The following is a 19,267-nucleotide window of genomic DNA, read 5'->3' on the forward strand; positions in this document are numbered from 1 at the left end:
ACCACAGTAGAAGAACTCCGGGTCCAGATGTTTTTTTCACGTAGAGAAGTGATTGTGCTTACAAAAGGCTAATGGAATAGGACTTAGGGATAGGACATGCGATATATTTGTGAAATCATATCGACTGAGAGAGTTTTGCGAGGAATGAAAGCCAAAGAATTCGCCGAAAATATGTTACTAAAAAACTTATTAATTTAGTAGCAGCGAGCCTGTGTCCGAGTCTCTCGCCGGAGTCGCTCCCTTATCGAAAACGAACCGCTCCCCCAGTCACCGCTCCCGCGTCCTTGACCAATCAGAAGACTGGAAGTGGCCATGCTGTGGCCGGCACGATTTTGCGGGGCGCCGTCATTTTCTCGCGCTCCCCCGTGCGCGTGCCGGCTGTGCGTCTGCGAGTTTGTTGCTGTTTCGCGTCCGGTTTGAAGTGCCTTGCTTGTGGTGATGGAACCTAATGCTGTGAATAATGACGCTCTTGCAGCGGCACAGCTAGAACTCGGTGGTAATGTTCTGGTCAGGCGACCGTTTGATCCTGTGGCACATGAGCTGGATGCCAACTTCCGGCTCACGCGTTTTGCTGATCTGAAAGGATGAGGGTGTAAAGTCCCCCAAGAGACTCTTTTGAAGCTCTTGGAGGGACTTCAGGATGACGCGAGTGCCCAGGATCAGGAACATACCCATTTTATGCATCTTCAAATACCACGAGTTGGTGAGTAAAGTGAATAATGCATTGAACCTCTAAAATGGATGTTTTTTGCATTTTCTTTTTTAAGTTGCCTTTTTCAAATTATGAGCATTTCAAGCATGATTATTCAGGTTGTGCTTCACCAGAGCTCAACATTTTTGCTGGAAATGCAGTGCAATTATTGAGGCTGTTATGTGCAATTTCAATGGTATTGGGTGAATCGTATGCATTACGTGCTGCTACAGTGCATTAACAGAGCTGAATGTTTCAGGTATTGGGATGGATGCTTCCATCACACCTCTACGGCATGGAGGACTGTCTCTTGTGCAAACTACAGACTTCTTTTACCCTCTGGTGGAAGATCCCTACATGATGGGTAACATTAAGTGATAAATTGATTGTTATCATATGCAGAATTTTGTCTTGATGAAACTGCTTCATTCAATCTATTCATAGTCTTATACAAATCCACTAGTTTGATCAATGAGTTTCATTTGTTATGTACATTTAACCCTTCATTCATTCAACAATTTGTTCATTCAGTCTGAGTCATTCAGCAGCTCTCACCAGCATCATAATATGCATTTTGTTTTATAATCCACAGTCCACTGGTAATATCAATTATTTGAACTAAGGCAGCCATGAATGAACATCATAATATGCTCTATATAAACACTTCTCACTAAGCCTCATATTTTGTAAGTCAAGGTCATGGTACTTCCCTTAGGAAGTTAAGCAAATAGTTCTTCAGTGCCCTTAGTTCTTAAGTGCCCTTTCTTAGTCTGAATGTAGGTAACCTGATCTGCCACTTTACCCAGGCAAGATCGCCTGCTCCAATGTGCTCTCGGACATGTACGCCATGGGCGTCACCGACTGTGACAACATGCTCATGCTGCTGGGCATCTCGACCAAGCTGACTGAGAAGGAGCGTGATGTCGTCATCCCCCTCATGATGCGCGGCTTCAAGGTAGGAGGCCAGCGTCCAGCGGCGGCCGCATGCGGCCTGGAGCGTCGGTCGGGGAGGGGTAGACCGTCAGGTGGGGAGGGGGCGCCCCGATAACGCAGCTGCGCCAGACGGGGGTCATGTGATCGTCGGATGGAGGGGAGGGGGCGGGGTGATACCGGTCCGTCGGTTGTGCGCCGTCATGCCTACAGGTCGGGAGATTACGGATGACGTGTGACCTACTGCACGTAGTAACAGCTGGTCGTCACCAATATACCGCCTGGGTCGTCACGTGCCTCGCAGGTTACCGAGGAGTGGGGCAATGTTTACGTACCGGTACTATTGTGTGCTGATTCTGTTTTTTTTTTTTTTACCGGTTCATGACACGCATGCTGTGTATGGTGTATGTGTACTGTGTAGTCTCCCAAACAGTATAATCTATCTTGAAAGTATCGCGTCTCGAAAGTATCGCTATCGCTCCCAGGCCTGGTTTGAGGGCTTTTGAGGGTTGGCCGCTCGGCCGGCCCTTGAAAACGTGAAAACGGTACGGGCCGGCCAGGCGGCCAACCCTCAAAGACCAGAGGCTCTCAAACCAGGGAGCGACAGCGATGCTTTCGGGATGCGATACCTTCAAGCGACTAGCGAGACTATACCTCGGATTGCGAATGAAGGTTAGGCGTGAATATAAACGTGAATGGTTAGGTTGGTTGCTCTGTTTCGCACTAACACACAATTTTCCTTTTTGATTAGGGGTTTTAGTATATAATAGGTCTGACAAAATATATCGACAGCTGCCGATATATCTCTCTCCCCCCTCCTTCCCTCTGCCCGCAGGACGCGGCGGCGGAGGCCGGTACCTCGGTAACGGGCGGCCAGTCGGTGATGAACCCGTGGGTGACCATCGGCGGCGTGGCCACCACCGTGTGTCAGCCCAACGAGTTCATCCTGCCCGACTCGGCCGTCATGGGAGACGTGCTGGTGCTCACCAAGCCGCTGGGCACCCAGGTGGCCGTCAACGCGCACCAGTGGCTCGACCAGCCCGAGCGCTGGAACAGGATCAAACTGGTCGTCACTGAGGATGACGTCAAAAAGGTACACGAACCACCCGGCGTACGGGACTCTGGGAGGGAAGGTAACAATTTGGAGTATCGATCGAAGTCTCGATTATGTTAGCGCACGATGCATGATCTTAGCAGTTCGGTATCGTGCTATGCTAAATTAATATCCCGTTTATCGCGGCTTCTTTGTTTTGTTGTTTTGAGTCATAAACGGTCGGTTACTGTCTGGCTGCCGTTTTTCATCATCGCGTTTTCTTACAACAGGCGTACGCGCGTGCCATGGACTCGATGGCCCGCCTGAACCGGACCACAGCGCGCCTGATGCACAAGTACAACGCGCACGGCGCCACAGACGTCACCGGCTTCGGCCTGCTCGGGCACGCGCAAAACCTGGCGCGGAACCAGAAGAACGAGGTGTCGTTCGTCATCCACAACCTGCCCGTGATCGCCAAGATGGGCGCCGTGGCCAAGGCGTGCGGCAACATGTTCCAGCTGCTGCAGGGCAACTCGGCCGAGACGTCAGGTATGCGGGGGGGGGGGGGGGAGAGGAAGAAATTAAGGCGAAGATCGGAGGGTTTCCGCATTTTTGTTGGAGCGTTGAATTGTGTTGATCCTGTTGTTGTGGCGTTGGCAGCTGTGCATTTATCATTACTCCCGGAACAGTTGATAAAAATGAGCTTGAATGGCTTTGGACGATTAGGTGCATTGTACTGAGAGTTGTATGACTTGTATGGTTTACTGAATCTTAGTGCATAAAACTTACTGAAAATATGTTCGTGGTGTTCGTTTGCGTCGAAATCATATCGTTATGTATGATTCTGACGTGTTCGAGTTGTACCCAGCCTTAACACGCGCAGTGGAAGGGTTGCGAGTACTACGCCCAGTGGAAGGGGGGGGGGGGGCGGATGTCGCCCCCCCCCCTAAGATCTCAGCTCCCACTGGAGCTAGAAAGACGAAATTTAGAGGGTAGGTGGGGGCCATGGGGAACTCTGTTGTGTGTGAATTTCATGACCCTAGGTCAATATCTTCAAGGTCAAATGAGGGCAAATGTGGTCAAATCTGCCATATTAGCGACTTTTTTGCGTTTACACGCCGATAACTCAAAAAGTTACCGGCCGATTTTTTTTTTTAACTTTCACTTTACGAAAGAGCAAACATTTGTGAGTATGTATGGTGAATTTCTAGATAATCCAACAATAAATATGGCAGTTAGAAGCCTGCTAAGGGTAAGATGTCGCCGGCTGAAGCGGCATCGGCCGACGCGGGAAACGCGGCAATCACAATTTTGTGTTTACACACTCATAACTCAAGTTGTTACCGGCCGATTTTCAAAATTCTTTGACCATATGATTGCCTGTACATTTCTCAGTCTTCTCACCGAATTTGACGCGAATCTAATATAATCAGCGGTAAGGAGCGCGATGTAAAGACGGAACCGTCCCGCCCCGGCACAGTCTACAATTCAGGCGGCACGTAACGGCTAGCGCCGGCCGCCGCGCCGCCGCGGCGGCAGGATGTTTGACTTTACACCGCTATTACTAGAAAAGTTGTGAACCGATCTTCTTACTTCTTGCACGAGAAGATCCGCAATTCAATTCTGGACAGGTAGCCGAAATTTCACATTGATATTATGCTTGCGGCGCGAATTATTGTCGAAAAACAGGAGGGGTGGGCGAAATCCGCCCCCCCCCCCTTCCACTGCGCGTGTTAATCGTACGATATCCGCTCCGGAGCCGACGCGTAACAATAAACGTCACACCATGCTCCTGACTACCGAGTCCGCTGACGGTGAATGACCCGAGCCCCTCCTCACCTCTGCCGCAGGCGGTCTGCTGATCTGCCTGCCGCGCGAGCAGGCGGCCGCCTACTGCAAGGACATAGAGAAGACCGAGGGCTACCAGGCCTGGATCATCGGCATCGTCGAAAAGGGCAACCGGACTGCGCGCATCATCGACAAGCCGCGGCTGATCGAGGTGCCTGCCAAGGAGAAGGACGGCGAGCTGTGGTAGGACGGCGGGCGGCTGTAGCTGTGACCCGGTCCGGCGCCGGCCGGCCGCCGGACGCGCCGCCGCCGCCAGCGTGACGCCGCGCGGACAAACCGTCACCAGCGGCGCCGCGCGGCTGAGGACGGCGGCGGCGGCGCGACCCGCGGGCGGCCGTCGGACCGCGCACTGCCCGCGGCCGGACTGGACTGTACGCTGTGTGGACTGGACTGTATGCAGGGATCATGCGGGGACGACTCGGTCGTTCAGCGGCATCACGCACATACTGTGGAGTGGTCATTATGCGGGAATCATCTGTGAGATGGTGTAATTTTTGCTGGCGGGACCGTGCCGCCGACCGGTTGTACGGTCCGGGCTGTGCAGAGTGTGGAGATTCGGTTGTTGGTTTGGACTGACATTTCTTTTGGCCGCGTACGGTTCTGTCGTAGTTTTGTGAAGTTTTTGAGAAACATTTTCATTGACCTGGAGGCTGGATGTTGAGCCATTTGAGGCGAAACACTAATATTTTCTCTACTGTTCATTTTCGAAAAGATATTTTGAACGTTTGATGTATTTTATGACATGACTGTGCTCGTTCAAAAGACGTTCGCGAGCATCCAGGACCGTTACCATAAAACACAGATGACGTGAGAGCACTGTGTGAGGGAATCGATGGTCGCCGTTCTGTGATGACACTAACCGAGCCCTGAAGCAAATCCAGGCTGGCTTGAACCGACCAGACAGGGGACAGACAGATGAGATCGGGAACAGATCAAATGGCCGTCATCAGCGTAAAACACGCACCTGCAGCCTAGCGCCATTCACAAACACTCGATGGGATGACATGATCGCTGCACTGACAACCTTCCGTTTCCCTATGCGGGCTGCTTCATCGATGCCAAGCGCGCCATAAAACGACGTAGCGACTGCATAAAACAGCTGCAATTTCCATGCCGTCATGATCCGGACGTTGGTCGGGTGCTAAGAGCCCGGCCGTGAGGCCGTCACTGGTACGGTAAGAGTCTCCGCTGGCTGACCGGTTGTAGGGATGGAGCGGCACGCTATGGCCGCTTTCCTCCACCCGGCGCGGGCATCGACTGAGAGTTGGAATCCTCCGAGAAGTTTATCTGCTGGAAGTCTGTGTCCATCGAGTCGGATGTCACCGAAAATCCTGAAAGGGAAGTATGCCATGAACAGCTGCATGCACACAATGCATAGTATGCTCACTCTTCCTAACAAAATAATTCTGATCTGGTGGGTGTCTTGCTGATAACGTAGGTACTTCCTACCCTACCTACTTAAGCTATCAATGAACTCCCCCAGTGATTGCCTGTCGCCTTGTACCAATTAGCTCGTAGTGAAGTCAAGATCACCCAAGATCAACAATGGTACTCCACAACATACCTGTGTTTGAATCCTCTCCCAAAAACGATGGACTGGGTGTTTCAATATTCTTGGTGCTCTGATTTTCCTTGTTGGCTAGGGACTTCTTTTTCCTCTTCTCAATGGACACAGGAACCCATTTATATATCCTCATGGTAGTGTCACTAACTGCCACCCATTTCTTCTCCCTGGAACGAAACCAAGGTGTAAAAATAAAGAAAACATGCCTGCCTGCATTATATAACTATACAATCATCCAATCAATAAAAATATGGAATATTGATGGTATGGCATTGATGCAGTCAAGATTCCATAATATTACCATGGTCAAAGATACCATGAATGAGAGCGGGACCTACAGGCGAGTTGCCTTTCAAATTTCCCGATAGTGTAAGGTAAAGTAACGTAAGGTATGAAGTGTTCATTGGATTGAAAGCATCATTTAAAATTGAACAAAAAATGGCATAAGATATCATAACTGATAGGGGAAAGGGCAACAATTTATAATTAAACGATTCGGACTCACCATTTTCGCACTTTGTCAACGGTGTGCATGAGACGCTTGACATCATCTTTGGTTCTGCTTCTCGTTTCTGCACGGAATGATCTGTTCATTTTCACTCTAGGTTGATGAAATGTGATTCAAAGTAAGACAGTACAATAAATATCTCGCCGAAATTTACAGATTTACATACAACCAGCCGCCATAGATGTTTTCTATGAATAACATAACAATCGCAAGGTTGTCATGATACGTTTAACATGAATGTAGTATATTGGTTTTGGTTTTATTGCGACAACCAATGAAACCTTTAGAATGAAACCGTCTTCTTCTCCCATTCACTTTAATTGCAAAAAAAGTTTGTGTTTGAAAAGATGACAGGGCAAAAATGTAATAGAAACTTACTTTATGGCTATTTTTTAAAATAAACCCTTGTAAAGCATCGACTTTGTTCCGAAACTGCAAAAAAATAGCGAAAACTTATGACGTCATCTTTATCATTTTCTTATTTACCTTTGTTTACGAATTTGCTTTGCGCCACATTCGTATTCAGCCCGCCAAGATTGACCTCTATGAGGTCAATGCCCGCCAAGTTGCGGCCACTAAAAAAAAGTTGAAGGCGGCTGGCCGCCCACCGCCCGCCGCGCCTCCCGCACCTCCGCTTACGATGCGCAGCCATCAGACTTCTAACCGTGTCTGTGCCGGATATTGGAAAACAAGGGAAAATCCATGGTATTCGGGTAATGAATCTAGGAAGGGGTGGTATGATCGGGGTGGACCTAATAGGGATCTGACGAACGGTGCACTACAGACGGGCGCCTCGTCCACTGCCCAGATCGATGGGCGTTCACTGAGTGCCGACAGCCGTCAGCCATGGGCTTCCCTTTATATCTAAGGAATAGTGTTTTCAATTTATATCTAACGTATAGTGTTTTCAAACAGCCTGCGGTTACGACCATAAATTTTGCCTTAAACGCCTATGTTGAATATGCGAGCACGAATGGATGCTATGGCATGCAAAATCCGTATTAAATTCAATCGCGATCTCAATAAGCACCCACCGCAGCCAGCTGCTTATCACCTATCGGATAATCCGATTACACTATTACCTATGTGCGGGTTACTACCGGCACATCTCAACGCTGATCGATCCACTCACACACGGAGCAAAATTCAGCGGTTGTATTGACTTTTGGACCGCACTTTGGAAGATGTCCCCAAAAGGGATCCAGGTAAAAAAGGTGCACTTGACAACAAAAGAAGTGAACAAAGCAATTGTTCTATGCAAAGCACACAGTACGTCTTACATGGAAATATTTCACCGTGAATTTGTTTTAAAAGAAACAATGTTCAACCTCAGCAAATGGCAACACACTGGGATACAAATGACATCCAAGCACTAACGAGCGTGAATCGCCCGACCGGCGCTCCGCACGCGACAGACTAGCCGCCGACCACCGACATGTTGTACTTCTGCACGTCAACGCGGCCCCTCACGTCTGCACGTCCACGCGGTCCGATGTCCTGGCAGTGCGGCAGTTGGGCGTTCCTCTACCCTCCAACCAGCCGCACAGCAGACGCCGGTCAGGACCGCCGTCCAGCTCTCGCCTCGGTCCCCGTCCCACCGTGAGGCCGCCGGTGCTGCCGGACGGGGACGTTCATCCTCAGCGGGTGACGCGGCGGTGCGGACCGCGCCCCGTCACTGGGCCCCTCGCCGTGGCGAAATCCGTCCGCCGCCCTGTCCTCTGAACACGGCTGGGGAGCGGCGGCGCCGCTACGCCAGACCGAACCGGGCCGCCCTCAGCTTCTTCTTGTCCTCTGTGGCCGGGTCGACCGGCGCGCTCGAGGAGAAGCGAGCCGCTCTCTTCGCCTTGGCGTCCTCCGCTGTGACGATGCCGAAGCGTTCCTTTCGCTTCTTGAGCCGCTCGGATTCCTCCAGCTGCGGCAGGCGGGACATAAAGCAAGGTCACTTATGAATAAGACAGAAACTTAAAGAGTACTGATGTAGGAGTAGGGATTCTGTGCGAACGATTACATGAAAATCGCGGCTTATTGATTCAGGGATGGGAAGCGCGACATTGCTGGCTAGGGAAACGGTACAGCTGGCTACGGGTAGAGCTGAGAAGAGATGGCTTGAGTGGGTACAAAAATTAGGAGGCGAGAAGGGACGAAACATCGGAGAAACTGGGCCAGAAGCAGCTGCTCACGGTTCATAAAAAAACTGGATCGACGAAACCCATCGAGACAGACGAGATTCAGTTTTTCACACTTTCCACAAACCACAAACCATTGAAAAATGAAAGAAGAAATGCCCCATCATTCAAATATCGAAATACTTGTTTGTTGTGCTTTGTGAACGACCTCATATTTTGAACATAGACCTGCACTCAGCCACAAATGAATTGTAGTTTTATCAAAGTACTTTAACAAAATATTAATCATACAAAAGCCGCGTAGCCGATCAACAAATGCCTCCCCGGTCAAACCCACCATCAGACCAAGCTACCAGGAATCCGTTAATCACTGACCGAGACAACTTTCGCCGAGACCGCCTCTCCGAATCTATCCGCCCGCTTCTTCAGCTTCTCTAGATCGTCAGCACCGCCATTCTTCTGAGCGGGCTTGTCGGCGGCCGGAGCATCGGCAGCGGCGGGCGACGAGCCGAACTTGGCCAGCCGCGCCGCCTTCCGCTCCTCAGGCGTCATGATCTTCACGTTGGACAGTTTATCGGCGACAGGCACGCCGCCCAGCTTCTCGGCCCGTTTGGCGAGCCGCTGACGGAGAGGGACGGATCGGGGTCAGACATGGGGACGTGCTGACCGCACAGCTGCGTCAAGGAGCGTCCCAACTGCCGGCGCAGGGTAACAAGCGGTGAACGATAGCGAACTCACTAATATACTGCTTTAGCCTTTAATATCATTGGAGGTACGAACAATCATGTTGGATCTGTTACGATATTTGTCTCGGGAATGATCATTGGGTCTCAGTTGAATGATTGTCTTTGGATTTCTGGACCTAGACGGGAATTCAAAGATGGGAATGTCTTTGAATATTCATAATATGCAGTCGAGCATATTATGAATATGCCAGACTGCGAATATGCATATTCAAAGTTGTGCGTGTGGTGTCTTCAATAACACAGATCAGCTACACCACCCACCTCTGATTCTGAGAGGCCGGTGATTTTGATGCGTTTGCTGGCGGGCGGCGCGTCGCCGGCGGCGGGGGCGGTGACCGGGGCGGGGGCGGGGGCGGGGGCGGCCGGCTCGACCGCCACCGCCTTGGCCGCCTCTGCAATGGCGGTGGCGGCCGCCTGCTGCGCCGACTCGGCCGCCTCCCGGTTGATGACGATCTTCTTGGGCTTGGCGGTGGGCGTGGCCGCCGCTGGCGGAGCGGTAGACGTGTCCAGGAGCTTCGTGTCCAGCTCCTCCTGCAAGCAATAAATGCCAGATACATCAGGGGTCTAATTATTCCATTTACCATTATCATTATCATACTCATCTGTCCTGTAGGCCAAGTTCGTAGAGCGTCATCGCTCGGTCTCCTGGTGATACAAGTCGCCCTCGATATAAGAGATGCCTGACAGGGATGGTCTACGGTTGGTGGAAGCAGCCACAAAAAGCAAGTCCAACCAGTTATATTCGTTAAGTGTGACTAGCCATGATTGAATTTGATCGACTAGATTTTGGCACATAAATTATCCCATTATCTGGCATTACCTAATCAAACAGCATGAGTCAGGAGTCAGACAGCTACTGAAGGCCTGTGTAACATCATATTAAGCTCTGTTTAATCATAATGTAGGCCCCGGTTCTGTCAATCCATTCATATGAAGCCTTAAACGTTAATTATAAAGGTATTAAGTGATAAGGAAAAGTCATGCATGACAGTTGACAAAACCTTACACAGCGATTTAATAACACATTTTTGTGGTGTAAACTAGAGTGGCATTCTCCTATTGAAAGAAGTTATTCACAAGCCTAAATCAAACAATATCTTCAGGCAGGTAGAAAATGCATGAGGCAGCACTACCCCTGTGAACCTGATACCAGCAGAGGACCTGACAGACTCACATTTGTAGCATCCTCTTCCTCCTCCTCCTCCCCAAGCAGCTCAGACTCCTTGGCCTCCAGGTCGTCCTCCTGGTGTGAGCCGTCAGCACCCTCAGCAGTCAGCGCGTCCCTCAGTCGGGCGGCCAGCTCACCCTTGTTGCCGCTCGTTGGCAGACCACGCTCCTTCAGCTCCTTCTTCAGCTCAGCAATCTGAAATAACAGATGGCCATTTTTATATAATGTGAGTGGGCTAAACTCATCCAGTATCATGAGTTACTTGGTATATTCCATTTAAATGATGCAGAACAAATGATTTCATGATACCAGGCCAGGCCCCAGCCAACAAAACTCACCTTGAGCTTTGAGACGTTCATGATGAAGCAGCGTGATGGTTTATGTTTCGATAAGAATGAAAATTAAGCCTGAAAATCAAATATTTTGGTTAGCATGCACACACAGGCATGCAGCATATACATGTAGCATGCACATATCGTTTTAATTTGCAAACACCACTTGAATTCCATCAACTTCCAGTCACCCATGGGAGGTTGAGATCTGTGGGTGTTGACATCTCAACCAAGGTAGGTACATGATCATGAAGAGACTGCAAAAAAACACGCAAACACGCTCGGACATTGAATAAATGTAAACATCAATATATTCCGGTTTTGAAGATACGTGCTCTCCGACCAGCGGGTATCAATTCACAGTACACGCAAGCCCACGCATGATAAACAACCAGCGCACGCTGCTCGATTCCCTCGAAACGGCGATTTCATTTTACATTTTACCCTCTAGCGGATTATTTGCAAAACACACAATTAATTCAAATTATGTATTAAAACTGCATTTTTGATTGTAAGATTTGTTACAATACCTACAAATAAATTTAAAATACTATTTATTTGTAATTAAAAAAAATTAAAAGGAATTTTATTTCACAACAAAAAAACAGCACAGCATGACCGCCAGGCTAGCAGCGTAAATCTTCCACCTACCCCTTTGGTACGATCCCGAATAAGTTGATATGAGCCCTGATCGGCGGCCGGCTAGTACTCTTGCCGGCGCTCACATACGTGCTGGTTGCCCCGGCAACGGGCTATTGACCAATGAGAAGCGAGGAAAGTGCAACGTCACTGCGATTTTTCATATACCTGTGCCCCCCGTAGCGCGCTTCTCATTGGTCAATAGCCCGTTGCCGGAGCGCTGTTCGGCGGCCGGCTAGCGCGCTAGCCCGCGCACACATACGTGCACGTTGCCCCGGCAACGGGCTATTGACCAATGAGCAGCGCGCTACGGGGGGCACAGGTATATGAAAAATCGCAGTGACGTTGCACTTTCCTCGCTTCTCATTAGTCAATAGCCCGTTGCCGGGGCAACCAGCACGTATGTGAGCGCCGGCAAGAGTACTAGCCGGCCGCCGATCAGGGCCCGGGGCAACGTGCACGTATGTGTGCGCGGGCTAGCGCGCTAGCCGGCCGCCGAACAGCGCTATGAAAATGGAAGCAATATACTAGAATCGTTCCCTTTCTCTAGTATAAAGGAGACGATGTTTAAATTTTTTTTGCTCTTTTTCCCTATCAACTTGAAATTATCCGATAAATTATTAGTTTTAAGTCTTAGAAAAAAGAAAAAGTTTCATTCAAAGTCTTTTCTTCAGCAACTTTTGATCAGCTGTCTGAAAATTTAGCTTCACAACCGGATTCGCTACCAGAGGGCTGTTCACGGGCCCTGTGTGCGGTCGGACCGCACACAGCCTCCAAGCTCCGCCCACTGCGTCCCTACGTCAGCCTTCCGTCACCGCACACAGCGACCGCTGTGGCCGGTCGGGACTGGCCACAGCGGACCGTCCACCGCACGCAGCCGTGACGTCAGAGCCGCCTACCCATCCCCTACCCCCACGCCTGCTGGACGCACCGCACACACCGCACGCAGCAGTGTGCGGTGCCCGTGAACACCCCTCAAAAAAGATCTACCAATTCTCTTCATGCTGCCAATTGAGTGACAATTCTGGCGCTGAGCTTCGAAGAAATTAGCCAAAAAATAGCGTTGCTTTGTGTATTTCTGTGGAGAGGGGTGATAGGCGTTCGGGGTTTTCGAGTTGTGTTTGGTGTATTGCTGGATAAATCCAGATGCATTGACTGGTAGACATGCTTAGTTTGAAGGCTGAACTTGTCATTTTTATTTTTGAACTGTACAGTAGAAGATAGTGCGGTTCAACTGTACGAAACGTTAGCCACTGATCCCTTGCATCCTTTGCGAATTGCGGATCAGGATTGGCAGTGGAGTTCAAAAAGTAAATAAGTAAGTATGTATTTAATATTTGTTTTCTGACTTCTGATTGTATTTATTTACAGTACAACTGAAATATCTTGTTGCATTGGTTTCCAACTTCCATTAGCTCCGAGGTCTGGGATCAGGATGGAGGGTGATACTTCAGTTTTTTACATGAAAGTATGATAGGACAGTGCTAAATCCTACACATGTTGCAGCCTGCAGGTGATGAATTCCCCACTCCTAATCCTGCATCGATTTGAAAAATAAGGCATTATAATGAAAGGGCACTCTCAGCTCTTGCAGGCAAAGCATGATAAACTAAAATTTCTTACAATATTTTTCACATGAACTAATTGCATATATGTCAGGCTATACCATCGGCACCTTCTCTCAAGCTGTGTAACAAAATTGTTAAATTTACGAGAATGTCTTGGATGCTTGTATTGTTTTGTGATATCTAGATAACTAAAGATTGTATTACTTTATTTTTGTCTTGTTAACTTTTTGATGAAAGGCTGTTTATTGAAACATCATAACTTTTGGCCTTTTACCTTTTCCACATAGATAGCATAAACAGATCATAGATGGGTATTGTTATAGCAGGCGTCTCACATGCTGCCACCGGTTTGGGAAAAGTCGCTAGATTCGTCAGGTCTAGAGATATTTCTACCAACTCGCTATATAGGGTAATCACATAGCGGTGATTTCAAAAACGGAGTCAGTTTTTTCTGAGCTGGCGGGGGGGCGTTTGGGGGGGATTGCCCCCTTGCCGATAGCTCGGGAACGGCTGAACGGAGCCAGGCTTGCAAGGCGGCGTTGGAAAGCGGTCGAGTAGACAAGCCTAATTAGTAATGCAAACTATCATCGGGATACTGGGGGGGCGTAGGGGGGGATTGCCCCCTTGCCGATAGCTCGGGAACGGCTGATCGGAGCCAGGCTTGCAAGGCGGCGTTGGAAAGCGGTCGAGTAGACAAGCCTAATATCGGGATACTGGGGGGGGGCGTAGGGGGAATTGCCCCCCTTGCCGATAGCTCCGGAACGGCTGATCGGAGCCAGGCTTGCAAGGCGGCGTTGGAAAGCGGTCGAGTAGACAAGCCTAATTAGTAATGCAAACTTTCATCGGGATACTGGGGGGGGGGCGTAGGGGGCATTGCCCCCCTTGCCGATAGCTCGGGAACGGCTGATCGGAGCCATGACTCCAGTATCCCGATGATAGTTTGCATTACTAATTAGGCTTGTCTACTCGACCGCTTTCCAACGCCGCCTTGCAAGCCTGGCTCCGATCAGCCGTTCCCGAGCTATCGGCAAGGGGGGCAATCCCCCCCTACGCCCCCCCCTAGTATCCCGATGATAGTTTGCATTACTAATTAGGCTTGTCTACTCGACCGCTTTCCAACGCCGCCTTGCAAGCCTGGCTCCGATCAGCCGTTCCCGAGCTATCGGCAAGGGGGGGTAATCCCCCCCAAGCGCCCCCCCCCCGCCAGCTCAGAAAAAAACTGACTCCGTTTTTGAAATCACCGCTATGTGATTACCCTTTATAGCGGCTTGGTATAAATATCTCTAGACCTGACGAATCTAGCGACTTTTCCCAAACCGGTGGCAGCATGTGAGACGCCTGCTATCATAATACCCATAGATGTAGGTATTTTATTCTTGTATTCAAAAGTACAGCTAACTTGATGTAAACTATGAGAAATATCAGAAACTGAAAGAGAATTGTCAACGATGAATTTTCCAGTTTGTGAGCTTTTGCTCTCAGGTCTCAGGGAGTGTTAGATATATATCAATGCTGGTGATGAATAGAAATAAAATGATAGCATGAATTTGTATGGAACAGAATAAAACTTAGCTATACAATTCAACTTTAATTTCAAAACAAGGTTTAAACATCTTAAATTGATGCCTGTTCTAAACTTCAGGGAAATGAGTGTTAATCCATACTTTTGGAATCATCAATGCTGTTTTACTGTATACATAATTTTGAAGCTATCAATAGTGCTACTGTAACCTGATTTGTTTATGTACTCCTGGTTGTTTATATGTCATGCATCTGTCTGTGTTCTGTGGGCGGCAGCTGGAACTATTTTCTGTTTCAGATTGAGGCTCACCACACACCAGCATGGTGAGGAGTGCGGCTGCTCCTGGCGCCATACGCGGCTCCCGGGGACGGGGCTCGCGCGGCGCCCGCAGCTCTGTCTCCCTGGACTCCACCTCGCCGCCTCGACGGGGCAGACCGCGGCGCGTCCAGCCAGCTGAGGATACCCCCGAGACGCCGGTCAACGTATCAGGAGCATCGTCTCCCGAAACAGCTCGACGGGGCAGGGTGCGGCGCGTCCAGCCGACTGAGGATACCTCCGAGACACCGTACACCGTGCCGCCCCCCGAAACAGCTCGACGGGGCAGACCGCGGCGCAGTGAGTCAGCTGACGCTGCTCCAGAGACACCAGACACCCTGCCGGAACCAACGTCCACCGACGCGGGGCGCCGCGTCTCACGGCGCCAGAGGATGCCCAACAAGCGTTTGATGCCCATCACTAACGGTCGCGTGGAGTCGACGCCCTCCCCGGCTGCGGCGGCGCCATCGGAACCGGCGCCCCCTCCGCCGCCGCCACCGCCGCCGCCGCCGGCGCCGGCGCCTCCCGCTACCACACGCCTGTCGACGCGGGGCGGTCGGCGCACCCGCAGCGCCCCCGCGACCGATCGCGTCAGCCGGGGGCGGCGCAGGTCCGAGCCGCCGCCGGACTCGGCCGACCAGGAACCAGCGGGTCCTGATGTGAACGGTCTGCCAGTCGCCGACTCCAAGGACAAGCTGCAGCACCCCCACTCTCTGTCGCTCTGCACAGTGCGGCTGACCCGCACGGAACTGCCGCTGCCGGCGGCCGTCGTGTCAGACCCGGAGAGTTCCGACATGTCTGCGCCGTCCAGCGTCGGCCCGGTGTCGGAGGAGAACAGTCTGATGTCGGACAGCGTGTCGGCGGACGTGACGGACCGGGGCGCCGCGCCACCCGGCGACCCGGCGGCCGAGCGAGTGGCCGATGGAATTCACTACGAGAGTGAGACATCGAGTCAGCTACCGCCGACTTCAGAACCCGACGCCGAGCTAGACGAGCAGCGAGACGGACAGAAAGTCGGTGACGAAGGTGCTGTCGTAGACGTTGAACATGATGATGATCGAGAGAACAACAGGGAGGGTGAGGAGAGAATGGAACACCCTGGCAGCCGCGCCGACAGCAGAGCCAGTTCTCCTGATTCGCTCGTGCAGTTTCGTGATCCGCACGCGCCCGGACAGTCGCTCGGTGACTCAATGGATTTGGACAGCACTCTGGGAGATAATGATATGAGTTGTGCTAGTGCGTCGGAGCAACGAACTGCAAAGGGAGAGGCACAGGAGAACGATTCTGTCGCGCCGCACGTCTCGGCAGCGCCTTCGGGCTCACCGAGTAGTGTTTTAGAGGACCGACAGGAGCCGATGGACTGTGAAGCGTCACTAAATCAAGCCGAAGGAACAAGCGATCATGAGATGCCGGCGGCGGAGTCGCCTCCTGATGAACTAGAGGTAGACGATCGTGCAACTCCGATTATTGGTGCTGTGAACGGTGGAATTGCGCGTGTGGACGCGATGGACTCGCCGAGTCCGTCACGGAGTCCAGTGATTGATGTGATGAACTCTAGCAGTCCGGCGGTGGACGTGATGGACTCCCAGAGTCCCGTCGTGGATGCTCAGGACTCGTCCAGTCCCGCTGTGGATGTAATGAACTCGCAAAGTCCGACTCCAGTGGTTCCGCATAACCCGGTTGTGAATGTAGTCAACCATCAAAGTCCCGAGGAGCACGACTCGCATAATTCAACAGTCGACCTTTTGGACTCCAGGAGTCCAGCTGTGGAGGTGGTGGACACGCGGAGTCCGTCGTTGGACGTCCAGAACTCAGGTAGTCCGGCTATTGATGTGCTGGATTCTCGAAGTCCGGCAGCTGAGACGCAGGACTCGCACCGTCTCGTAGCTGATGCGCTGGATCGGGCGCTGGACTCTCGGAGTCCGGCAGTGGATGCACTGGACTCTCGCAGTACGGCTGCGGACGCTCTGGACTCTCGGAGTCCGGCAGTGGATGTGCTGGACTCTCGCAGTACGGCTGCAGACGCCCTGGACTCTCGGAGTCCGGCAGTGGATGTGCTGGACGGGGCGCTGGACTCTCGCAGTCCGGCTTTGGATGCACTGGACTCTCGGAGTCCGGCTGTGGATGCGCCGGACTCCCGGAGTCCGCTGCCGTCGCCAGTGCCACCGCCGGATGTCGACGAGAACGCGTGTAGCCTGCCGCCGATGGTGTCCAAGGCGTCTGACTCGGAGGACAGTCGGCCGCCGGCGCCGCTGACAACTCTGGCGGCCCGCCCGGGCGCCGGCACGGACACCCCGGAGCCCATGGAGGCGTCTACAGGCCCTGAGAACGTGGTCAGCTCCGCTCCTGGCGGGACCTCGCCGGTGAGAGAAATGTCACCGGTAGGTGTCGCTGCGAGCGCCGAGCGCGAACCTTCGCCACCTCCAGCAGAAGCGATATCCTTATCGTTGCCATCTCCTGTCGAGCAAACGCCCATGCCGTCCCCGCCGGTGGACCTGGGGAGCGCGCCGTCACCGATGGCGGAAGTGACGCCAATGCCGTCGCCGCCAATCGAGTTGGACCGACCGACGTCGTCGTCTCCGACAGTGGATGTGACGTCACCGCCTTCGCCTCCGACGGCAGAAGTCACGCCGATGCCGTCACCACCGATTGACGTCGGTCAGATACCGTCGCCGCCACCGGAGAAGATGGCGTCGTCGCCTTTGGTGGACGTCGGTAGTGAAACTTCACCTCAGCACAGTGAGGAGCCCAGTTTGTCTTCCGTGCACGCACCGTCCCCAGCTGAGGAGAGTGCAGATGTTGTGTCTCAATCGTCTCTCGCGGAGAAACGCTCTTCTCCGCTTCCGCCTTCTTCAGTTGCTGATCATCCGATGGCGTCTTCAGATCTCTCAATGGATACAGACTGCCCGCCTTCCTCTCCGCCGAAGGAGGATATCACCGCTGTAACGATGGAAGAACCTGAACCACCCCCAGTGCCGACTGATGTGACTACTGTATCTTCGCTACCGCCTGACCGTCGAGACTCTTCTTCACCAGTGCGACAAGAAATGTCCTCCCCGGAGCCGCCAGCCAAGGAGGTAACGGCTTCCTGTCCATCCTGTTCACCACAACCGCCGCCGCCAGACGATCCTTCGTCCCGTACTCTGGTTCTCTCAGACGACCTCCCACCACTGCCATATACTCCGTCTTCCCATTCTCTGTCAGTCTCTAATGACCGTCCACCGGCTCCAGATGCTCAGTCAACGGAGGTCTCCTCGCCGCCGCCGCCGGCTAAAGAGCCTGCCTCGGCGGAGGGAGAGCCAGTGCCGCCGGCTGAAGAGCCAGCCTCGGTGGAGGGCGAGCCAGCGCCGCCGGCTGAAGAGCCTCCCTCGGTGGAGGACGAGCCGGCTCCGTCTCCTATGTCGGAGGACGGCGCCCGCAGTCCCCTGATCGCCTACTCTGACGACGACGACGACCTGTCAGAGTTCTGGCCGCTGCCGCCGAGCCTTGGCCGACCCGTGAAACCGCCGTCCATCGAAGGCGAGTCGGGGTCTGCTGAGAGCGACGCCGTCACGCCGACGCCGACGGAAGATGCCGATAGACCGCCGTCGGGGGGTCGCCGGCTGTCGTCAGCGTCTCTGGATGATATCCCGCGGCCGTCGTCACCGCTGGAGGTGCGTGAGAAGGGTTCAACGTCGCCGACAACGCTGGATAAGAAACTGAAGTCGCTGGAGGTGAGCGACTCGTCGGCGAAGCGCCGCGGCGGCTCGACTAGGCGCGGATCTATTGGTGATACCGGTCTGTATCAGGGTGATGTCGAGATGCGCACCGTGTCGAAAAGTGACGCAGAGCGAGCGGCGGCCGTGTGTGATATCCCGCTGCCTGGGGATTCGGTCGCGCCGCCGCTGCCCTCCGCACCGACGGATATGGAGATATCGACCCCGGACGGCTCGGAAGATGAGGGTACCGGACGCGAGCCGGGGACTCGCGCGCCCGCGCAGAGTGAAGGTGAACCCGCCGCGCGTCGTAACTGCTCAGTTGAGAGTGGTGACCGCGCGTCGCCGTTCATGGGTATGTTTGACGAGGACGAGGGGCCGCCTGCAGAGGCCCAGTCAGGCGGTGAGGTAGCCGACGGCGCCAGCCCGCATCGGCGCGGCTCGACAGACGAGACGGCGGCGCCGTTGCGGCCCGTGATCAGTTACAGCGCTCGGAAGCCGCCGCGGCCGGTCGGTCCGGCGGCGGGCGCCGGCGCGGCGCGGACCGTGCTGGTCGGCCCGGGCCGGACCGTGCTTCTGCCG

General features: G+C 52.8%; 3 protein-coding genes and 1 long non-coding RNA gene across 12 annotated transcripts in view; 2 read left to right on the forward strand and 2 right to left on the reverse strand.

Annotated features, from left to right (window-relative positions):
- Positions 1 to 306: 306 nt before the first annotated feature.
- Positions 307 to 5,313, forward strand: LOC122388518 (inactive selenide, water dikinase-like protein). Of its 3 annotated transcripts, none has more exons than XM_043379699.1 (7): positions 307 to 703; positions 951 to 1,055; positions 1,498 to 1,646; positions 2,457 to 2,714; positions 2,945 to 3,203; positions 4,505 to 4,720; positions 4,834 to 5,313. In XM_043379699.1, the coding sequence occupies exons 1-6, from the start codon at positions 439 to 441 to the stop codon at positions 4,687 to 4,689; spliced, it is 1,221 nt and encodes a 406-aa protein (XP_043235634.1). In that variant the 5' UTR covers positions 307 to 438; the 3' UTR covers positions 4,690 to 4,720; positions 4,834 to 5,313. The 3 variants fall into 3 exon arrangements, with proteins under 3 accessions (XP_043235634.1, XP_043235633.1, XP_043235635.1); XM_043379700.1 differs by having other exon boundaries at positions 343 to 703; positions 4,815 to 5,313; XM_043379698.1 differs by having other exon boundaries at positions 4,505 to 5,313.
- Positions 5,218 to 6,791, reverse strand: LOC122388520. Its single transcript, XR_006257803.1, has 3 exons — positions 6,572 to 6,791; positions 6,067 to 6,233; positions 5,218 to 5,833 (listed from the first exon to the last, which is right to left on the reverse strand). It is a non-coding gene; the product is annotated as an uncharacterized LOC122388520 (long non-coding RNA).
- Positions 6,792 to 7,715: 924 nt separating this feature from the next.
- On the reverse strand, positions 7,716 to 11,385 carry LOC122388503 (SAP domain-containing ribonucleoprotein-like). Of its 7 annotated transcripts, none has more exons than XM_043379656.1 (6): positions 11,339 to 11,385; positions 10,953 to 11,021; positions 10,621 to 10,809; positions 9,708 to 9,977; positions 9,076 to 9,321; positions 7,716 to 8,486 (listed from the first exon to the last, which is right to left on the reverse strand). In XM_043379656.1, exons 2-6 carry the CDS (start codon positions 10,971 to 10,973, stop codon positions 8,322 to 8,324), a joined length of 891 nt encoding a protein of 296 aa, XP_043235591.1. In that variant the 5' UTR covers positions 10,974 to 11,021; positions 11,339 to 11,385; the 3' UTR covers positions 7,716 to 8,321. The 7 variants fall into 7 exon arrangements, with proteins under 7 accessions (XP_043235591.1, XP_043235593.1, XP_043235590.1 ...); XM_043379658.1 differs by having other exon boundaries at positions 11,325 to 11,355; XM_043379655.1 differs by having other exon boundaries at positions 11,313 to 11,353.
- Positions 11,386 to 14,995: 3,610 nt separating this feature from the next.
- Positions 14,996 to 19,267, forward strand: part of LOC122388490 (probable histone-lysine N-methyltransferase CG1716) — a 64,017-nt gene continuing 59,745 nt past the window's right edge. The window contains exons 1-4 of the mRNA XM_043379637.1: positions 14,996 to 15,240; positions 15,586 to 17,353; positions 17,654 to 17,705; positions 18,222 to 19,088. Of these exons, the coding sequence (XP_043235572.1) occupies positions 14,996 to 15,240; positions 15,586 to 17,353; positions 17,654 to 17,705; positions 18,222 to 19,088 (2,932 nt within the window). The remainder of the gene's footprint in view (positions 15,241 to 15,585; positions 17,354 to 17,653; positions 17,706 to 18,221; positions 19,089 to 19,267) is intronic.

Source organism: Amphibalanus amphitrite, unplaced genomic scaffold (genome assembly GCF_019059575.1).
Source record: "Amphibalanus amphitrite isolate SeventyFive unplaced genomic scaffold, NRLGWU_Aamphi_draft 000325F_arrow, whole genome shotgun sequence".
In the NCBI taxonomy this organism is placed as follows: domain Eukaryota; kingdom Metazoa; phylum Arthropoda; class Thecostraca; order Balanomorpha; family Balanidae; genus Amphibalanus; species Amphibalanus amphitrite.